The 19,501-nt window shown below is 39.6% G+C and overlaps 1 protein-coding gene across 1 annotated transcript; it reads right to left on the bottom strand.

Moving 5' to 3' along the window:
• Window positions 1-16,206: 16,206 nt before the first annotated feature.
• Window positions 16,207-17,163, bottom strand: LOC102284012 (olfactory receptor 10J1). Its single transcript, XM_005889551.2, has one exon. The coding sequence runs from the start codon at window positions 17,134-17,136 to the stop codon at window positions 16,207-16,209; it is 930 nt and encodes a 309-aa protein (XP_005889613.2). The 5' UTR covers window positions 17,137-17,163.
• Between the last annotated feature and the right edge of the window lie 2,338 nt (window positions 17,164-19,501).

The raw sequence follows: 19,501 nt of genomic DNA, 5'->3' as shown, positions 1-19,501 counted from the left end.
ACTTTGATTATACAGACCTTTATTGGCATTGTGGTGTCTCTGCTTTTTAATACACTGTCTAGGTTTGTCATAGCTTTCCTTTCAAGGAGTAAATGTCTTTTAATTTCATGGCTCCAGTCACCATCCACAGTGATTTTGGAGACCAAAATAAATAAATAAATAAATAAAGTCTGTTACTGTTTCCACTTTATTCCCATCTATTTGCCATGAAGTTATGGGACCAGATACCGTGATCTTAGTGTTTTGAATGTTGAGTTTTATGCCAGCTTTTCACTCTCCTCTTTCACCCTCATCACAAGGCTCTTTCCTTCCTCTTCACTTTCTGCCATTAGAGTGGCATCATCTGCATACCTGAGGTTGTTACTGTTTCTCCTGGCAGTCTTGATTCCAGCTTGTGCTCCATTCAGTCTGGCATTCTGCATAATATACTCTGCATAGAAGTTAGATAAGCAGGGCGACAGCATACAGCCTTGACGTGTTCCTTTCCCAAATTAGACCATGTATCCTTTGCACTATTATTTTGCCTGTGTAGTCTGTTGACAGAAAGGTAAAAGTGTTCAACTATAATAATAAATTTATCTCTATCTCTTTTCTGTTATTTCTCTATCTCTTATCTGTTAATTTTTCCTCATGTATTTTGATGTCCTTAGGTGCACACATATTTAAGATTCCTATATCTTCTCATAGAATATATCCCTTTATTATTATGTAATACCCTTTATTCTAGACAGTCTTCCTAATTCTGAATTCTACTTTGTCTGTTCTGTCTGAAATTAATAGTTACTAAACCTTTCTTTTGATTAGTATTACCCTGTCATATCTTTTTTCATCTCTTAAAGCTATATATTTATTGACTACACCAAAGCCTTTGACTGTGTGGCTCACAATAAACTGTGGGAAATTCTGAAAGAGATGGGAATACCAGACCACCTGACCTGCCTCTTGAGAAACCTGTATGCATGTCAGGAAGCAACAGTTAGAACTGGACATGGAACAACAGACTGGTTCCAAATAGGGAAAGGAGTACGTCAAGGCTGTATACTGTCACCCTGCTTATTTAACTTATATGCAGAGTACATCATGAGAAACGCTGGGCTGGAAGAAGCACAAACTGGAATCAAGATTGCCGGGAGAAATATCAATAACCTCAGATATGCAGATGACACCACCCTTATGGCACAAAGTGAAGAGGAACTAAAAAGCCTCTTGATGAAAGGGAAAGAGGAGAGCGAAAATATTGGCTTAAAGCTCAACATTCAGAAAACAAAGATCATGGCATCTGGTCCCATCACTTCATGGGAAATAGATAGGGAAACAGTGGAAACAGTGGCTGACTTTATTTTTCTGGGCTCCAAAATCACTGCAGATGGTGATTGCAGCCATGAAATTAAAAGACTCTTACTCCTTGGAAGGAAAATTATGACCAACCTAGATAGCATATTGAAAAGCAGAGATATTACTTTGCCAACAAAGGTCCGTCTAGTCAAGGCTATGGTTTTTCTAGTGGTCATGTATGGATGTGGGAGTTGGACTGTGAAGAAGGCTGAGTGCCAAAGAATTGATGCTTTTGGACTGTGGTGTTGGAGAAGACTCTTGACTGCAAGGAGATCCAACCAGTCCATTCTGAAGGAGATCAGCCCTGGGATTTCTTTGGAAGGACTGATGCTGAAGCTGAAACTCCAGTACTTTGGCCACCTCATGCAAAGAGTTGACTCATTGGAAAAGACTCTGATGCTGGGAGGGATTGGGGGCGGGAGGAGAAGGGGACGACAGAGGATGAGATGGCTGGATGGCATCACTGACTCGATGGACATGAGTCTGAGTGAACTCTGGGAGTTGGTGATGGACAGGGAGGCCTGGCGTGCTGCGATTCATGGGGTCGCAAAGAGTCGGACATGATTGAGCGACTGAACTGAACTGAAAGCTATATGAGCGGTTTCCTTGTAAATAACCCATAGATTTGTCCTGTTTTTAAATATCTACTCTGATCTATCTTTTATTTAATGTATTTCAAACATTAAAGCAGTGCTCCCTAGCTTTTTGGCAGTAGGTTTTGTGGAAGAAAAAGTTCACAAACTAGCAGGTGGGGCTGGTTTGGGATGATTCAAGTGCATTACATTTATTGTGCACTTTGTTTCTATTAGTATTACATTGTGTCATATAATGAAATAATTATACAACTCACCATAATGCAGAATCAGTGGGAACCCTGCGCTTGTTTTCTTGCAACCAGATGGTTCCATCTTGGGGGTGACAGGAGAGACACTGACACCTCAAGTGTGTTGCTTATGTCCAGTCTAGTCCCTAATCTTGCTATGGTTGCTGCCCTGCAGAAAACCCTGCTTCACAAAGATAGGATGTTGGAAATGGAAGCAGGCTTTTTTCAGTGCTTTTGTGACAATCTCATGACATTCTGCCTTGACTTTAAGCCAGAAGGTATGGAGCTTTGAAGTTGTCTCAAACATGCTCCTAGGGCCACTGTCATTTGTGATTTCAAGCAGACAACCCTCTACGAGCATGGACAAAGTCGAGTCATCTGGCTTATTAACAAATGGGTCATGGATCTGTCCTTTCCCAGTTCTGAAGTGTTTTGTGGTTGGGAAGTAATGTTCAAACTCCTTGAAAGCTGAGATAGGTGATAATGCACCAACTGGGAGAAAGAAAGCCCTAATTCAGTCTCTTTCAAAATCTCTGCTAATGTTTGAAACATGTCAGAAGTCCCAGTGTTCACTCATCATCCCCATGATTCCAGTTTGGCTTTGAGTGCAGATGCTTAATCTGCTGACTTGAACACAGTTGTTGTTTTCCCCTGAAGTGACAGATTGAGTTTGATGAGCAGGCTCGATATGTCATACAAGTAAGCAAGTTTTGCAACCCATACTATGAAATGTGCTGCCAGTGGTGACTGCTTGTCTAAAAGAAATTTCTGGAGTGACTCTCATACTCTGGCCAGTGATCTACCTTTAGAAAGCCACCTCACTTCTGTGTATAAGAGAGGGCATGTGTGCTCTGAAGCCATCTCTTCATAGAGCTGTGTGAACACATGTGAGTTAAAGGCACGTACTTTAATGTGGTTGATCATTTTAATCACATCCTGTAAAACATTGTTAAGTTCATGTGTCATTTTTTGGCTAGCTAGCATTTCTCTGAGGATGACACAGTGCATAGACTCACATTCAGAAATGACTTGTTTGACCCAAGTAGTGAAACCAGAAAGCCATCCAGTCATGGCAGCTGCTCTGTCCATGCATATACCAACACAAAATGACCAATTTCAATTTTCCTGGTATGTAATCATGCAAAGACTTGAATAGTTCTATAGTTGCAATGTTGGTTAGCAACAAAAGTGCACATAACATTATCTCATGCACATCCTTCTCAAAAATGTCTTGCACAAAAACAATCATTGTTGCCTTGTTGTCTATCTGGATTGTGTACCACGATGATTCATTAATCCACTCTGAAAATTGTGTCTCAATATCCTCTGCTATTTCATCAATTTGTCTAGTTATGGTGCTAGCTGAAAGAGGCACATGTGCCACCTTTTGAACTGCAGCCTCTCCTAAAAGTTCTCAATAAATGTCCTTAATGGCAGACAGGATCAGCTCTTCACCATTAGTAAAGGGCTCTTGCTTCAGCAATGCAGTTAGCCACTAAGAATGATGTTCTCAGTGTAGGCACACTTGATGAAATTGTTCTTCTGGAGAAGGCAATGGCAACCCACTCCAGTACTCTTGGCTGGAAAATCCCATGGACGGAGGAGCCTGGTAGGCTGCAGCCCATGGGTTCGCAAAGAGTAGGACATGACTGAGTGACTTCACTTTCACTTTTCACTTTCATGCATTGGAGAAGGAAATGGCAACCCACTTCAATGTTCTTGCCTGGAGAATCCCAGGGATGGGGGAGCTTGTCTCTGGGGTCTCACAGAGTTGGACACGACTGAAGCAACTTAGACGCAGCAGCAGTCTTCTGTCTCATCATTGGGTCTTTCCCCCTTTTCGAAGAAGCTTTCCAGTGATGTTTGTTTTCTGATTCATTTTGGCTATGGTTAGCTCATGGATTTATCAAGACTGTGGCTGAGACCAAGTGCACAGTGTGGGAAAGAGGCATGGACAGTAGTGGTGAATAAAATCATGGGAGGGCCATGTGCAGACTAAGATAAGTATCAGATTCTGACTTAAAGGCAGTCACTAGTTCAGTTCAGCTCAGTTGCTCAGTCATGTCCAACTCTTTGTGACCCCATCAACTGCAGCACACCAGGCTTCCTTGTCCATCACCAATTCCTGGAGTTTACTCAAACTCATGTCCATTGAGTCAGTGATGGCATCCCATCATCTCATCCTCTGTCATCCCCTTCTCCTCCCACCTTCAATCTTTCCCAGCATCAGGGTCTTTTCAAATGAGTCAGTTCTTCGCATCAGGTGGCCAAAGTATTGGAGTTTCAGCTTCAGCATCAGTCCTTCCAATGAATATTCAGGACTGATTTCCTTTAGGATGGACTGGTTGGATCTTCTTGCAGTCCAAGGGACTCTCAAGAGTCTTCTCCAACACCACAGTTCAAAAGCATCAATTCTTCAGTGCTCAGCTTTCTTTATAGTCCACCTCTGACATCCATACATGACTATTGCCAAAACCGTAGATTTGACTAGATGGACTTTTGTTGGCAAAGTACTTTGCTTTTTAATATGCTATCTAGGTTGGTCATAACATTTCTTCCAAGGAGCAAGCGTCTTTCAATTTCATGGCTGTGGTCATCACCTGCAGTGATTTTGGAGCACCCCCAAATAAAGTCTGTCACTGTTTCCATTGTTTTTGTGTCTATTTGTCATGAAGTGATGGGACCAGATGCCATGATCTTAGTTTCCTGAATGTTAAGTTTTAAGCCAACTTTTTCACTCTCCTCTTTCACTGTCATCAAGAGGCTCTTTAGATCTTCTTCACTTTCTGCCATAAGAGTGGTGTCATCTGCATATCTGAGGTTATTGATATTTCTCCCGGCAATCTTGATTCCAGCTTGTGCTTCACCCAGCCTGCATTTTGCCTGATGTACTCTGCATATAAGTTAAATAAGCAGAGTGACAATATAGCCTTGATGTACTCCTTTCCCTATTTGAAACCAGTATATTGTTCCATGTCCAGTTCTAACTTGCTTCTTGACCTGCACAAAGATTTCTCAGGAGGTCAGGTGGTCTGGTAAGAATTTTCTACAGTTTGTTGTGATCCACACAGTCAAAGGCTTTGGTGTAGTCAGTAAAGCAGAAATAGATGTGTTTCTGGAACTCTCTTGCTTTTTCAGTGATCCAACTGATGTTGGCAATTTGGTCTCTGGTTCCTCTGCCTTTTCTAAATCCAGCTTGAATATCTGAAGTTCATGGTTCACAAACTGTTGAAGCCTGGCTTAGAGAATTTTGAGCATTGTTTTGCTAGTGTGTGAGATGAGTGCAATTGTGCAGAAGTTTGAACATTCTCTGGCATTGTCTTTCTTTGGGATTGGAATGAAAACTGACCTTTTCCAGTCCTGTGGCCACTGCTGAGTTTTCCAAGTTTGCTGGCATACTGAGTGCAGCACTTTCACAGCATCATCTTTTAGGATTTGAAATAGCTCAACTGGAATTTCATCACTTCCACTAGCTTTCTTCAGTTGCCACTAACTGATAGGGTTTTGGTAAGCAGTGTGCAAACACTTGATTTATTATGGTCTCTGTGCAGTCAAACTTCTCTGCTAATGGTAATGTGGATTTGTAGGTACTTCCAGTGCTAGCATTACTTCCTCAGCTCCATCTCAGATCATGAGGCATTAGATTCTTATAAGGAGTACCCAACCTGGATCTCTCATGGAGAGTTCACAGTCAGGTCTGAATTCATATAAGAATATAATACCCCTGATCTGACAACAAGGAGAGGCTGTAAATACAGATGAAGCTTTGCTCACTAGCTTGCCTACCTCTCACCTCCTGTTGTGCAGCCCAGGTCCTAACTGGCCATGGACCAACAGCAGTCCATGGCACAGGGCTGGGGACCCCTCCTTAGAGTATCTCCAGTTCCTCCCTTCTGTCACTTGTGATATTCCTATCATTCCTTCCACTAGTTGTTACTGTTTGTGCTTTAAATAAGTAGCTATCTTTTAGATCAACTGAGAATAAGAAAATGAAATATTATATTTTATACACTTTTATTTATTCTCCCTGCTCTTCCTTTGTTTATGTTGATCCTTTACTCTGACCTATATCATTTTCCTTCTTCATGAAGAACTTCTTCTAACATTTCTTAATAGGCAGATCTGATGGCAATGAATTCTCAGTTTTTATTTGTCTGAAAAAGTGTTTTCTTCTCTTTCAGTTTTGAAGAATAATTTTGCTCTATTTTGATATTTAAGTGGATGAAATTTTTTCTTTGAACTTTGAATAATTCACACTACTTTCTTCTTATTTGTATGATTTCTGACAAGAAATCTGTATTAATGCTTATCCTTGTTCTTCTGTAGGTAAGGTGTTTTTTCCTCCGACTTCTTTCAAGATTTTTTTCTTTGTCCTTGGTTTTCTGCAGTTGGAATATAATATCCCTAAGTGTTTTTATTGTTTGTTTGTTTTTATTTGATGAAAGGGATGGTATTTATCCTGCTTGGCATTCTTTGAGATTCCTGGATTTGTTATTTGACACCTATCAGGAAGAGCGCATGGTGACCCACTTCAGTATTCCTGCCTGGAGAATCCCCATGGACAAAGGAGCCTGGTAGGCTACAGTCCATGAGGTCACAAAGAGTCAGACACGACTAAGTGACTAAGCACAGCACACATCAATTTTGGAAAGTTCTCAGGCAACATTACTTCACGAAAATCATCTGTTATATCCTTTCTTCCTTCTCCTTTTGGTATTTCAGTTACACATATGTTTTCTGTTTACATTTCAGTTTGGGAAGTTTCTATTGACAAATTTCCAAGCTCAGTAATTCCTTTCTTGATATTTGTGCAGTCTAATCATGACCAGATGGAAGATATTCTTCATTTCTATTACTTTGTTTTTGATTTACAGAATTTATTTTTATTCTTTCTTAGACCTTCTATTCACATTATCTGTGTTTGCATATGGTCTACTTTTTTCCTTTAGAAAGTTAAAGGGAAAGTGTTAGTCACTGTCATGTCCAACTCTTTGTGATCCCATAAACTGTAGCCCATCAGGCTCCTCTGTTCATGGAATTCTCCAGGCAAGAATACTGGAGTAGGTTTTCATTCCCTTATCCAGGGAATCTTCCCAACCCAGGGATCTAACCCAGGTTTCCCCAGCTGCAGGTGGATTCTTTAGCATCTGAGCCACAGGAAAGTCCATTTTCTCTAGAGTGCTTAATATATACCTAAAGTTCCCATAGTTATTTAAATTTTCTGATAATTTCAACATGGATATATTTGAATCTTGTTCTGATGCTTGGTTCATCATTTCAGACTGTTTTTCTTTTCTTTCAGCTTGACTTGGTAATTTTTTGTTAAAAGCTAGTCATGTTGTACTGAGTAATAGGAAGCGATATAAATAGGACTTTAATGTTTTATACATTAATATAAAGCGAGGATTTATATTAATTGGACCAGAGGCTTCAAATTCCTCTAGTGTCCTTTTTTGTTTTTCTCTCTCTTTGTAGAGTTTGTGTCTTGTAGCCCTCAGTTGTAATTCACTGTTATTACACTGGCCCCCTGTTTGTGTGGTGGTAAAATGTGGGGAGAAGGTTATTCTAGTATCTTCCTATCAAATTTCAGTCTTTAAGTGGGCAATGTCTCAGGGTCATGACCTTCATTTGTTTTTCTCCAGTAGTGTAGATATTTTCTTCAGGTCTTTACTTCCTTACGGAATTCCCTATCTATTTCCTTGAAGTCCTGACCTCTGTTAACTATGTTCCTGACCCAAAAGACTTCATTGATAAAAGAAGACTGGAGATGATTTCCTTCCCCAACCCATGATAAGGCTATGTAGCACAGTTGTTTTCCTTAACATGTAGGTCTTTGTTATGGAGAAGGATCTGAATATATTTCACAGTAATCACTCTTCCCTTCCTTATCCATACAAATAAAAAATATCTGAGACAAATGAAAATGGAAGCATAACTTTCCAAAATCCATGGAACACAGCAAGCTCAGCAAACTTCTAATAGGGAAGTTTAAAATGATGCAGGCCTCCATTAAGAGACGAGAAAGACATCAAATATATAATAACCTAATATGACACACAAAGGAACAAGACAAAGAAGAACAAGTAAAAGCCAAAGTTAATAAAAGGAAGGAAATAAAGAGCAGAGTAGAAATAAATATGATACGGATTAAAAAGACAATTGAAAAAAGTAAATGAAAGTAAGAATTACTTTGTTGAAAAGATAAACAAAATCAACAAACCTTTGGCCAGACTCATCAAGAAGAAAAGAGAGTCCAAATAAATAAAATCAGAATGAAACAGGAGAAATTACAGCTGACATGACGGAAACACGAAGGATCATGAGAATATTATGAACACTAAGATGTAAACAAATTAGACAACCTAGAAAAAAGTAGATAAACACCTAAAAGTACATAATTTATCAAGACTGAATCATGAAGAAGTAGAAAATCTTAATAGATTAATGAAATTAGTAACGAAGAGTAATGACATTAAATCATTAATCAAAAATTCCCCCAAAACAAAAGTCCAGGTTCTGATGACCTCACAAGTGAACCTTACCAAACATTTTAAGAAGAGTTAATACCTATCTTTTTCAAATTATTCTAGAAAATTGAAGAGGAAGCCATACTCTAAAACTCTTATTAAACCAACATTACCCTACTTCCCAATCTAGACAGAGGCATCACAAAAAGGAAAATTACAGGCCAATATCCCAGATAAACTTAGATGTAAAAATTCTCAACACACACTAAAAGCATCATACACCATGTTCAAGTGGGATTCATTCCAGGAATTTAAGTATGGCTTAGCATCCATAAATCAACCAATGTGATATACCACATTAACAAAACAAAGGAGATGAAGAAAAAGCATTTGAAAAAATCGAACATTCATTTATGATAATAACTCCAAACAAAGTAGGTATAGAGAGAATATACTTTAACATAATACCTTAACTTTTGACAAATCCACAGCCAACATCACACTCTATGGTGAAAAGCTGAAATCAACTCCTCAAATATCAGAAACAAAACAAGGATGCCCTCTCTCACCACTTTTATTTGATACAGTATTGGAAATCCTAGCCACAACAATCAGAAAAGAAAAAGAAATAAAAGGAACCTGAATTGGAAAAGAAAAAGTAAAACTGTCACTGTAGATGACATGATCCTATATACAGAGAGCCCTAAAGACTGCACCAAAACACTATTTGAAGTAATTAATGAATCCAGTAAAATAGTAGTATAAGAATATACAGAAATCCATTGTGCTTCTATCCATTAATATAGAACTATCAGAAAGCAAAATTAAGAAAACCAATTTACAATTGTGTCAAAAAGAATGGAATAGGAATAAATGAACCAAGGAGGTTAAATACCTGTATTCTGAAAACTATAGGACATTGACGAAAGAAATTGAGGATGATACAAATAAGTGGAAAGGTATAGCCTATGGAGTAGAAGAATAGTTTTGTCCAAATTGCTATATTACCCAAAGCAGTCTCTAGATTCAATGGAATTCGTATAAATACCAATAGAATTTCTCACAGAAGTATAACAAATAATTCTAAAATTTGTATGGAAGCACAAAAGATTACAAATAGTCAAAAGAAATCTTGAAAAAGAACAAAGCTGGAGATATCATGCTTTCCAATTTCAAACTACACTATAAAGCTATAGTAACCCAAATAGTGTGGTACCAGCACAAAAACAGACACATAGGCCAATGGAACAGACTAGAAAGCCCAGAAATAAACCAACGCTTATAAGGTCAATTGCTCTCAGTCACTCAGTTGTGTCTGACTCTTTGCAATCCCACAGACTCTAGCCTGCTAGGCTCATCTGCCTATGGAATTCTCCAGGCAAGAATACTAGAGTGAGTTGCCATTTCCTACTCCAGGGGATTTTCCTGACCCAAGGATCAAACCCATATCTCCTGCATTGACAGGCAGATTCTTTATCACTATGCTATCTAGGAAGCCCATATGGTCAATTGATCTATGACAAATGAGGCAAAAATATAAAGTGAGAAAAAATTCTCTTCGGTAATGATGTTGGGAAAACTTAGCAGCTACATGCTGCCAAAATTAAATTGGATCACTTTCTTATACCTCATACAAATGTAAACTCAAAATGGATAACAGATTTAAACATTAGATCAGAAATTATAAAACTCCTAGAAGAAAACATAGGCAGTAAATCCTTTTCCATTGGTCCAAGCAATGCATTTTTTGGATCTGTCTCCTTAGACAAGGACAACAAAGTTAAAAATAAATAAATAAATATCAAACTAAAAAGCTTTTGCACAGTGATGGAAGCCATCAACAAAACATATAAAGGCAACTGACTGAAAGGGAAAAGGTATTTGCAAATGATATATCTGTTAAGGGGTTAATGTCTAAAATGCACAAAGAACTCATTCAACTCAATAAAAAAAAAAGTGATTAAAAATGAGTAGAGGGCCTGAATAGACATTTTTCCAAAGAGAACACATAGGATAGCCAACAGACCACATGAATAGACGCTCAGTAACACTAGCTATCAGGAAATGCAAATCAAAACCACAATGAGATATCACCTTGAACCTGTCAGAATGGCTATTAAAAAAATTTCCTAAGCAAATAGGAAATTTTGGCCAAGCGAGAGAAAGAAGCCCTTTTATACTTGGTGAATATGTAAATTGATGCATATACTATGGAAAATGGTATGGAGGTTCCTCAAAAAAATTAAAAACACATTTATTATATAATACAACAATTCCACTCCTGGGTATCTATACAAAGAAATTAAGACTCATTTGAGGAGATATATGCACCCCTATTTTTTTTGCAGCACAATTTTACAATAGCCAAGATATGAAAGCAAACTAAGTACCCACTGATAGATGAGTACATGAGAAGAGGTGATGCATGTACGCCACAACACACACACACACACACACACACACAAACTGAAGTATCAGTCATTCATAAAAAAGAATGAAATCTTGCCATTTGCAACAATGTAAATGGACCTAGAGGTTATTATATTAAGTGAAATAAATCAAGCCAAGAAAGAAAAATATGGGCTTCCCTGGTGGCTCATGGGTAAAGAATTCACGTGCTAATGCAGGAGACAGGGGTTCAGTCCTTGATCTGGGATGTTCCCCCATGCTGTGGAGCAATTAAGCCAGTGTGCCACAACTATTGAGCCTGCGCTCTCTAACTCAGGAGCCACAACTAATGAGCCCACGTGCCACAACTACTGGAGCCCATGTGCCCTGCAGCCCATGCTCTGCAACAAGAGAAGCCACTGCAGTAAGAAGCCTGCACACTGCAATGAAGAGTAGCCCAGCTGGCCACAACGAGAGAAAAGCCCACGCATCAACAGAGAACCAGAACAGCCAAAAATAAATAAGTTAAGATTTTTTTTTAAAGACAAATCCTTTACAATTTCATTTATGTATGTAGTCTAAAACCAAACAGACAGAAACAGACTTATGGAAAAAAATTAAAAAAGCTTTGGTTGTTGCCAAAGGTGCTGGGAATGTGGGAATGGACCAAATAGGTGGAGTGGAGTAAGAGGTATAAACTTCCAGTTACACAACGAATAAGTCATGGGGGTGTTATGCACAGCATAGGTAATACAAGAATATTATAGTCACTTTATATAGTAACAGATCATTACTAAGCTTATTGAAGAGATTATTTCATAGTGTACACAAATGTTGAACCACTATACTGTACACCTGAAACTGATATTGCATGTCAACTATACTTCAATTAAAAAATGAGAAATGAGTCAGAAATCTATTTCAATATTCTCTATATTCCCTCCATCTCATCTCGTATTTTACTTTCATCCTAAAGGCCTTGCATCTCCCCACACTTCCATGAGCGGAGATGCTGGTTAAAGATTCACTCACAGGACCTTGTGGAATTGAGAAAATCTGTGACTCAACCAGGAATACAGAGTTAATAAGTGAGAGACCCAGGGCCTGAATTCAGTCTACTGACTCCCACTCTTCCTGTTCCTCATGGTGCAGCTGGCAGTGTGTGACTGGTACAGTTGGGTTCCAAACCAAAGTCCACCATGTTGCCCCAGCGTTCACAAAAAGAGAACTCTCCTCTTATGGGAAGTAGATTTGTCTAAACAAATCTAAGGATCTGTTCAGTAGGGTTGGGAAGGTAAAGACATGAAGAATATTTATTTTTATTGGAGCTAGAACTGAGTTTCTTACCAGACTTACAGCTTGAGCTGTTGGAGGTTCTCTAACAAATGAGAGCACTATAGACCACAGTAGTGACTTAAAAAATCTCACTGTTAAACACGTAGCCTCACTCTCTACCAGTGATAGGGAGTGATATGTGATTAAGGAGAAGTGAATTGACTGGCCAAGAACCTGAATTTGTCTTCCCTTATTTCTGATTCAAAAATATTTACTAGAACTAAAAGTTTCTTACTTTTGTGCTCTCATTACCTGTTTAAAGTTTTCATTTAGCATTCATCTTTCTGCCAAATGTATGTTATGTATTATATTTGATATAATGCTTGTGTATATTATATGTTACACTATGTATTTTATATATTACATATATTGCAATCAGCATAATTTACCACTGTACTCCCAGCTCTTAGCACTGGATCTAACCCCTTTAAGTAATGGCCAGGTTTGCTTGCGAAGCTCTAAATGCTTTTCTTAGATTTGATTTAATATGGGAGGAAGTAGATAGTCATGTTCCCTAAAATCTTAACTGATTCTATATGAATAAGACTGTGCAGCTTGAACTGCTGGTGGAAATGCTCTTCCTTTGAGGATCTGCATTGTCTAGAATGAGGATCCCAGGTGACTATTTCACAGAGGATTCTTCTCTTTTGAAAAAGGCTCAGGGATGAGGTTTTGTTTTATTTGGGAAGTCGAAGGCCCTGGGGGATTTGAACTTTGCTTAGCTTGATTTCTCTTGTCCATCATTGTCTATACTGTGAGTTGCCCTTGAATGGTGATATACTCTGTGTGAGTGTTAGTTGCTCAGTCGTGTCCCCACTGCGACCCCATGGACTATAAACCTGCCAGGCTCCTCTGTCTATGGGATTACCCAGGCAAGAATGCTGGAGTGGGCTGCCGTTTCCTTCTCCAGGGGATCTTCCCAACCCAGGGATCAATCCTGTGTCTCCTGAATTACAGGCATTTTCTTTACCATATACTCTAGGTAAACAGAAAATGCCAGCCAGGTGGTGTAAATTCAATTCTGCCTTCACCACTTTTCTGTCTTAGCCTTATTATCTGTACAGTTGGGAGTCTTATCCCTGCCTTCCTCCAAGGACTCTTCCGAAGACCTAGTGAGATAATTTCCGGGAAAGCGTTTTGCCACATTATGGAAGAGTTACTTGCCATAAAATGATTCTGGGCATGAGTAGTAACCAAAATAATCCTAAGGAACAGGAAAGGTTCTTCTTGGGTTGTTTAATCCAGCCAAATATTCAGTGAGAGGCTGGAACTGTTTAGCAGTTCAGAAGTTCTGTGGCTAGGTCCTGAATGGGCTGTAGAAAAGGCTGTTGAAAACATCTGATTCTATAGTGTGTGACTGTGAAGCTATTCTGTTCAAACAAGTCTTCTGGAAAACCTGGGTGATAAATATTCTAGAAGTCCACAGTGATAAGCTATTCTGAATGATGCCTGTCAGCAGCTGCATAGTCCTTAGCCCTAGGAGATGGTCCTATACATAGATCAAGACAGCCCTATTGCCCAGGTAACAAACATTTATTTCACTGAAGCTCAGCATGCAGGACTCTTTCTTGGTTTGATGAGATTAGCTTTATATAGATCACAAAAAAATATCCCAAGGCTTATGTCTTTGTTATTAATTATTAAACATGCTTTGCCCATTTCTCTATCACATTGCATTATGGTGAGTTCTGTGCAATCCTATCTCCCCTGAAAGACTAGAAGCTCCTTTGTTCAAGGAATAGTGCAGTTTATTCTGATATTTTCCTTATCTAGCCCAGCATCTGGCATATAGTAAAGATTCCATGAATGCTTATTGAAAGACTGTCAAACCTTTTGCCTGCAATACTTTGTTTTTCATCATTCAGTTTTTTTATTTTCCAGTTAACAATTTCTCTTAATTTCTTTTAGCCATTTTATATACTCAGAGAACTTTAGGTATACTTTGATTGTTGCCATTGCTTCTATTGATCCTGAGAGTGGGCCTGGTATTTCTGTTATGGTCTGGAGAGCAGACACATGTGCTGTTTGGGTCTCTGTACCTTCTTTTGAAGACTCTTCTGAGTAATGAGTCTACCCTTTAATTCTAGTGCAAGTTGTGTTCAGGGGCCATCATGTCCCCATGTCTGAAGTCTAGCCTAGACACTGACTTGACAGCTAGTCCCTTCTTCTCCTCACCAGATACTCATTTGAATCACAAGCCCCAAATCTACATGAAGTTCCTTGGTCAGCCTCTGCTCCCCTGCTCTCTATGACTGTCTGATTCAACTTCATCACAAGGGCATAATTATTTCTATGTGTGACATCCAAATATTATAGCCTTATTTCCTTTTGCCCCACTATTTTCTTGGCTTAGAGACTATAGATTCATACAACTTCTTAGATGTTTTGGTGGAGCTAAGTAAGGACAACAAGGATGGCAGAAATTCACATAGATGCCTCATAAACTGAATCCTAGTTTTCCTGAGTCTTAGGTGATTCTGACTGTTTAAAAGTTGAAGCTAGAATTCCTTCAGCAAGTCCTTCACAAGCTGACTCCATCTCACCCTTCTGGTCTTATCTCTCCATTTCCTTTCTTGTACCCCACTGTCAGCACACAGTCACTTTTCATTTCCTGAACATTCCTCTTACTTTCATACATGTGAATACATTATTACTTCTCTTTGAAATTCTTTTCCTATAAAAACTTGCCCATCAGATAATCTCTTCTTGTAAGTGTTTTAAGACCAGTCCAGATTACAGATCATCTCCTCTCTGAAGATTTCTGACATCTCCAATGAAGTTTCTCTTTGTTTCTCTCTCTCCTATTTCCCTTCAATTGTCAATACATCACTTGATGTGTAGAAGTGAAACTATATATTTTTTTAAAGATTTCTTTTTGATGTGGACCGTTTTTAAAGTCTTTATTGAATTTGTTACAATATTACTTCTGTTTTATGTTTTGGTTTTTTGGTTGCCCAGCATGTGGGATCTTAGCTTCCTGACCAGGGTTAAACCCGCACCCCCTGCATTGGAAGGTGAAGTCTTAACCATTGGAAGTGGTTAAACTAGGGAAGTTCCAAATCTGAATTTTTAAATGTTTGCCTTTGTCACTAGAGTTTGAGTTTTTTGAAGCCAGGCAATAAGGTTTCATTTTTGTTTCCCCAGTCCCAGTCTACCATCTGGTTCATCCACATTGCCCATTACTTGCTTTCTGGATTAATGGCGGCTGAACTGACCTGGGAGGATCTTGGGATGTGCCCTCAAATGACTGTTAACATGGCTGACAAGATTGCTAGGATCTCTAATTAAACTGTCAGTGGTCACCATCTTTAATAAACAGTTTTGCTAGAAACTGGGATAAATTAAGTTTCTGGGAGAGGAAATCTGTTTTCCCCCTCATTCTGAGGCTACTTTTCCTATCCACACAGTGATTTATGACTTGGTATGTCATGTATAAACAGATTCCAACAGAGACTCCAGATTGAGAAATTCTCATGCTCTTAGGAAGGAAGAAAGGGATTATAGGGGAAAATGTATGTCCTTGATTCTGTTTTTTTTTTTTCTAAAGGACCCTCTTCACTAAGCAGAGAGCCACAAGGAAACCAAGAGGTCAGTGAAAACTCCTTGGCCCACACTACTCTTCAACCTCTTCTTCAGGCATATCCCATCCTTGTTTGTTTAATTATCCATAAAAATAGGGCCAGCACTTCACCCAGGGACTTTATTTAAAGCTTCCAGACTCCTAGTTGGATGCTGCTTCAGTTCCTCTCTTTTCCTCCTCCGCAAGGGGCAGGTCTCCGGGAGCCAAGGACATGGGGCTCAGCTCCTCACAGTCCTGCTTAGAGTGCTAAGAGCCTCAGAAAACCAGTCCCCAGACTGTCAGGAAAGCTTCCTGCCAATGGCCCGGAGCAGAGCATCCTTGGCCTCTTTGTTCCTCAGGGTGTACACCACAGGGTTCAGTAGTGGGGTGACGACAGTGTAGGTCACTGAGATCAGCTGATCCTCATCCTTGCTGTTCTCTGACTTGGGCTTGAGGTAGGCAATGGAGGCACAGCCATAGTGGACAATGACCACAGTGAGGTGGGAGGCGCAGGTGGCAAAGGCCTTCTTCCGACCTTCAGCTGAGGCAATTTTAAGGATGGTGGAGATGATGAGGACGTAAGAGATGAAGACCAGACCCATAGGCACAAAGAGCACAAAAACACTGATGATCAAAGTCAGTATCTCATTGACAGTCGTGTCAATGCAGGAGAGCTTCATCACAGGCCGGATGTCACAGAAGAAGTGGGCCACCTTTGTGGCACAGAAGGGTAACCTGAATACAGATGTTACCTGTGTCATGGCCACAATCAGCCCGATGCTGCAGGCCCCCCACACCAGCTGAATGCACACCCTCCTGTTCATGATAACTGTGTACCTCAAGGGATGGCAAATGGCCACATAGCGGTCGTAGCCCATCGCTGTGAGCAGGAAGCAGTTAGTGATCCCAAAGGTTACAAAAAAGAACATCTGTGTGGCACAACCTGCCAATGAAATGGACTGGCTCATACCCACAAGGCTGGACAGCATTCTTGGAAGGATAACTAGTGTATATATAGTCTCTGAAGTGGACAGCATGCTGAGGAAGAAGTACATGGGGGTATGGAGATGATGATCGATTCGGATAATGATCACGATAATTATATTACCTGCTAGGGTTGAGATGTACGGTGCAAGAAACATCACAAAAAGAGTGAGCTGGTGCTCGTGGAAGCTGGAGAAACCTTGTAAAACAAACTCAGTGGTGAGAGTGTGGTTCTCGCTCTTCATTGAGTGGCCACTAGATTGGAAGTGTAGAAGAATAAAAGTTACATAATCTCAGTAAAGCAATTTAATCCATTTCTGAAATTGAACTTTGTTCTCCTTTATTAACCTGGGGATACATTTTCCAGTGGCAGTGGAATACAGTTAATCTTTAGGTTTACTGATCTTCATTTAAAATATTTTTGTTCTGTGCCCATCTATTATAATACAATTTCCTATGCATGCTAGAATCATCTAAGTTTTTCCCCTGCACTGTATAACCATGTACATTCCCACTTCACTGTACTCTTCATCCTTGTCATCTGGAATGCTCTTCCTATCTTCCTCCTCTTAAGTAAATTGTCCTCAAGACTAATGCATGTCTTCTCCTCCATTAATGCATATTGTCCTCTGAAATTTTCATGTTTGGATTATTGTCATCCCTCTGTGCACTCTGTGGCTTTATACCTTTTACATCTGCGTATCTCACTGACTCAGGATTATGCATGAATTTGATGCTTGAAAACAACTTGTTTAGGGATTGACTGGAAAGTTCTTTTATTTCAGGGCTGTGAATCATCCCCTTGCACATCCTTTAGGAAATAAAAGCAAAGCAGATTCAGAAATGTTCATCTTGTTTTCAAGAAGGAAAAGGTGAATCTTAGCCAGCCACCATCAACACTGCTGTCTGAATGATGGAAGTTGGCTGACACTTCATAGCACTGACTCACGTATATTGTAAACCATGGTACATCTTCATTTTCCCTAAACTAGAAGGCAAATTTACAGCCAATACAACTTTGTGAGTAGGAATACAGCTACTCTGCAGAGGTGAACAATCGTACCAGGGAAGATGCAGCAAATTCATGTGTCCTTCATCTAAAGTAAAAGTAGGCTCTGAATATAAAGAACAGAGTTACACTAAACATACATCATTTTGTTGAAAGATGGGGCTCAGTCCAATTCATGTAATATTTCACATTTAGGTTCCTTTAGACAGTAAGCTCCTGTAGGCTATTTAAATTATATTCTGATTTCCTTATGCATATTCAGAAAAAGACTTTTTGCATAAAGTAAATCATATCAGTGAGGAAGCTTAGTAGACATGGAGACCTCCTTCTAGTTCATAAAAACTTACTTAAGAGAAATTGAAGACCAGCTGTTAATCACTTACATTAAGAATGCTAAAAGAGAGTAAAGTTGCAACAGGAAATATTTCCCAATAGGGAAATTCATTTGACTTAAAATACATGGCTAAAGACAGTTATCTTCTGAGAGGCCTCTAGGCATAAACTAGGCAGTGGTCCAGCCATGGGTTGGTATGGCACCTCTACTATGAAATAAAAAATGTGTGTTAGAGCTTTTGATTGTTCTAATGATGGTCACGGATGCTGCTAGCAATTAGTGGTGCTAAATGTCCTGCAGTACATGTGATGATCCCACTCAAGGAAGAACTGTCCTATTCCAAATACCAATAGGGCTTCTCCCAAGAAACCCAGGGCTAGAGTGTCATCTGATTCTGGCTGAAGTCTAACTGTCTTGAGGTGGATGAATGGCTGCTATAACCTGATTAGTATCCACCACCCTATGGAGCCTATAATTCTTCCAAAAAAATCAAGGGCAAGACAAGCAAACATAAGCTAATGAAGACCTACCCCAGTTATAACAAGAACTGTTATACACCATAAGTTAAAGTCGTCCATGAGCAATAACACCCAAGTCAGTTCTTTTTCTAAAGAACACTTGCCTGTAACTGCCTAGAGCTGAGGCACAACAAGAGGGCTCAGCTCGAGGAGGCTGAGGAGTGAAGATGTAAGCGTCTGACTCTCTTGGCCTCAGTGTGCAGGTCAGGGAAGGGCAAGGTAACCAAAAAGAACTGTGACAGGTTGAGCGGGTAGCAGGTAAATACAAACTGGCAGGAACGTGGTCGGGCTTGGGAGCTGCAGGCATCCTTGACAGCCCCTGTGTGGAGAAGTCTTCAAAGCCAAAGAAGGAGTTCCCCCAGGAGCAGCCAGTGGTGCTCCTGGAGGTAACTCCCTGTAGACATCCTCAGAGCCACACTGGGGCTGGGAGGATACAGACAGTAGGTTCCTGGGGGGCTCATTATGTGTAGGGCTCATTTACCCAATCCTAGGGATGGCATTTGGGGAGTCTGGGGAGAATTTTTGCTTCAAGGAGCAACAGAATTAGAGGAAGCTGGTTTATTTAGTTCACTGTAACTTGTTCAAATAAGCACATTATTATTGGCCAGTTAGCTCAGTTGGTTAGTGTGGTATTAATAATAAAATAATGAATAAGTACATTGTGCTTTTTTACATATGTGCCTTGGAAATCCATAGTTTACAAATCTAGGCAGCTCAAGCTTGGAGCCATATTACTTTGGATCTCATGA

This window comes from Bos mutus, chromosome 3 (assembly GCF_027580195.1).
Source record: "Bos mutus isolate GX-2022 chromosome 3, NWIPB_WYAK_1.1, whole genome shotgun sequence".
Taxonomy (NCBI): Eukaryota; Metazoa; Chordata; class Mammalia; order Artiodactyla; family Bovidae; genus Bos; species Bos mutus.
Note: the sequence above shows the minus strand (reverse complement) of the source record. Positions and strands in the feature narration are given on the sequence as shown.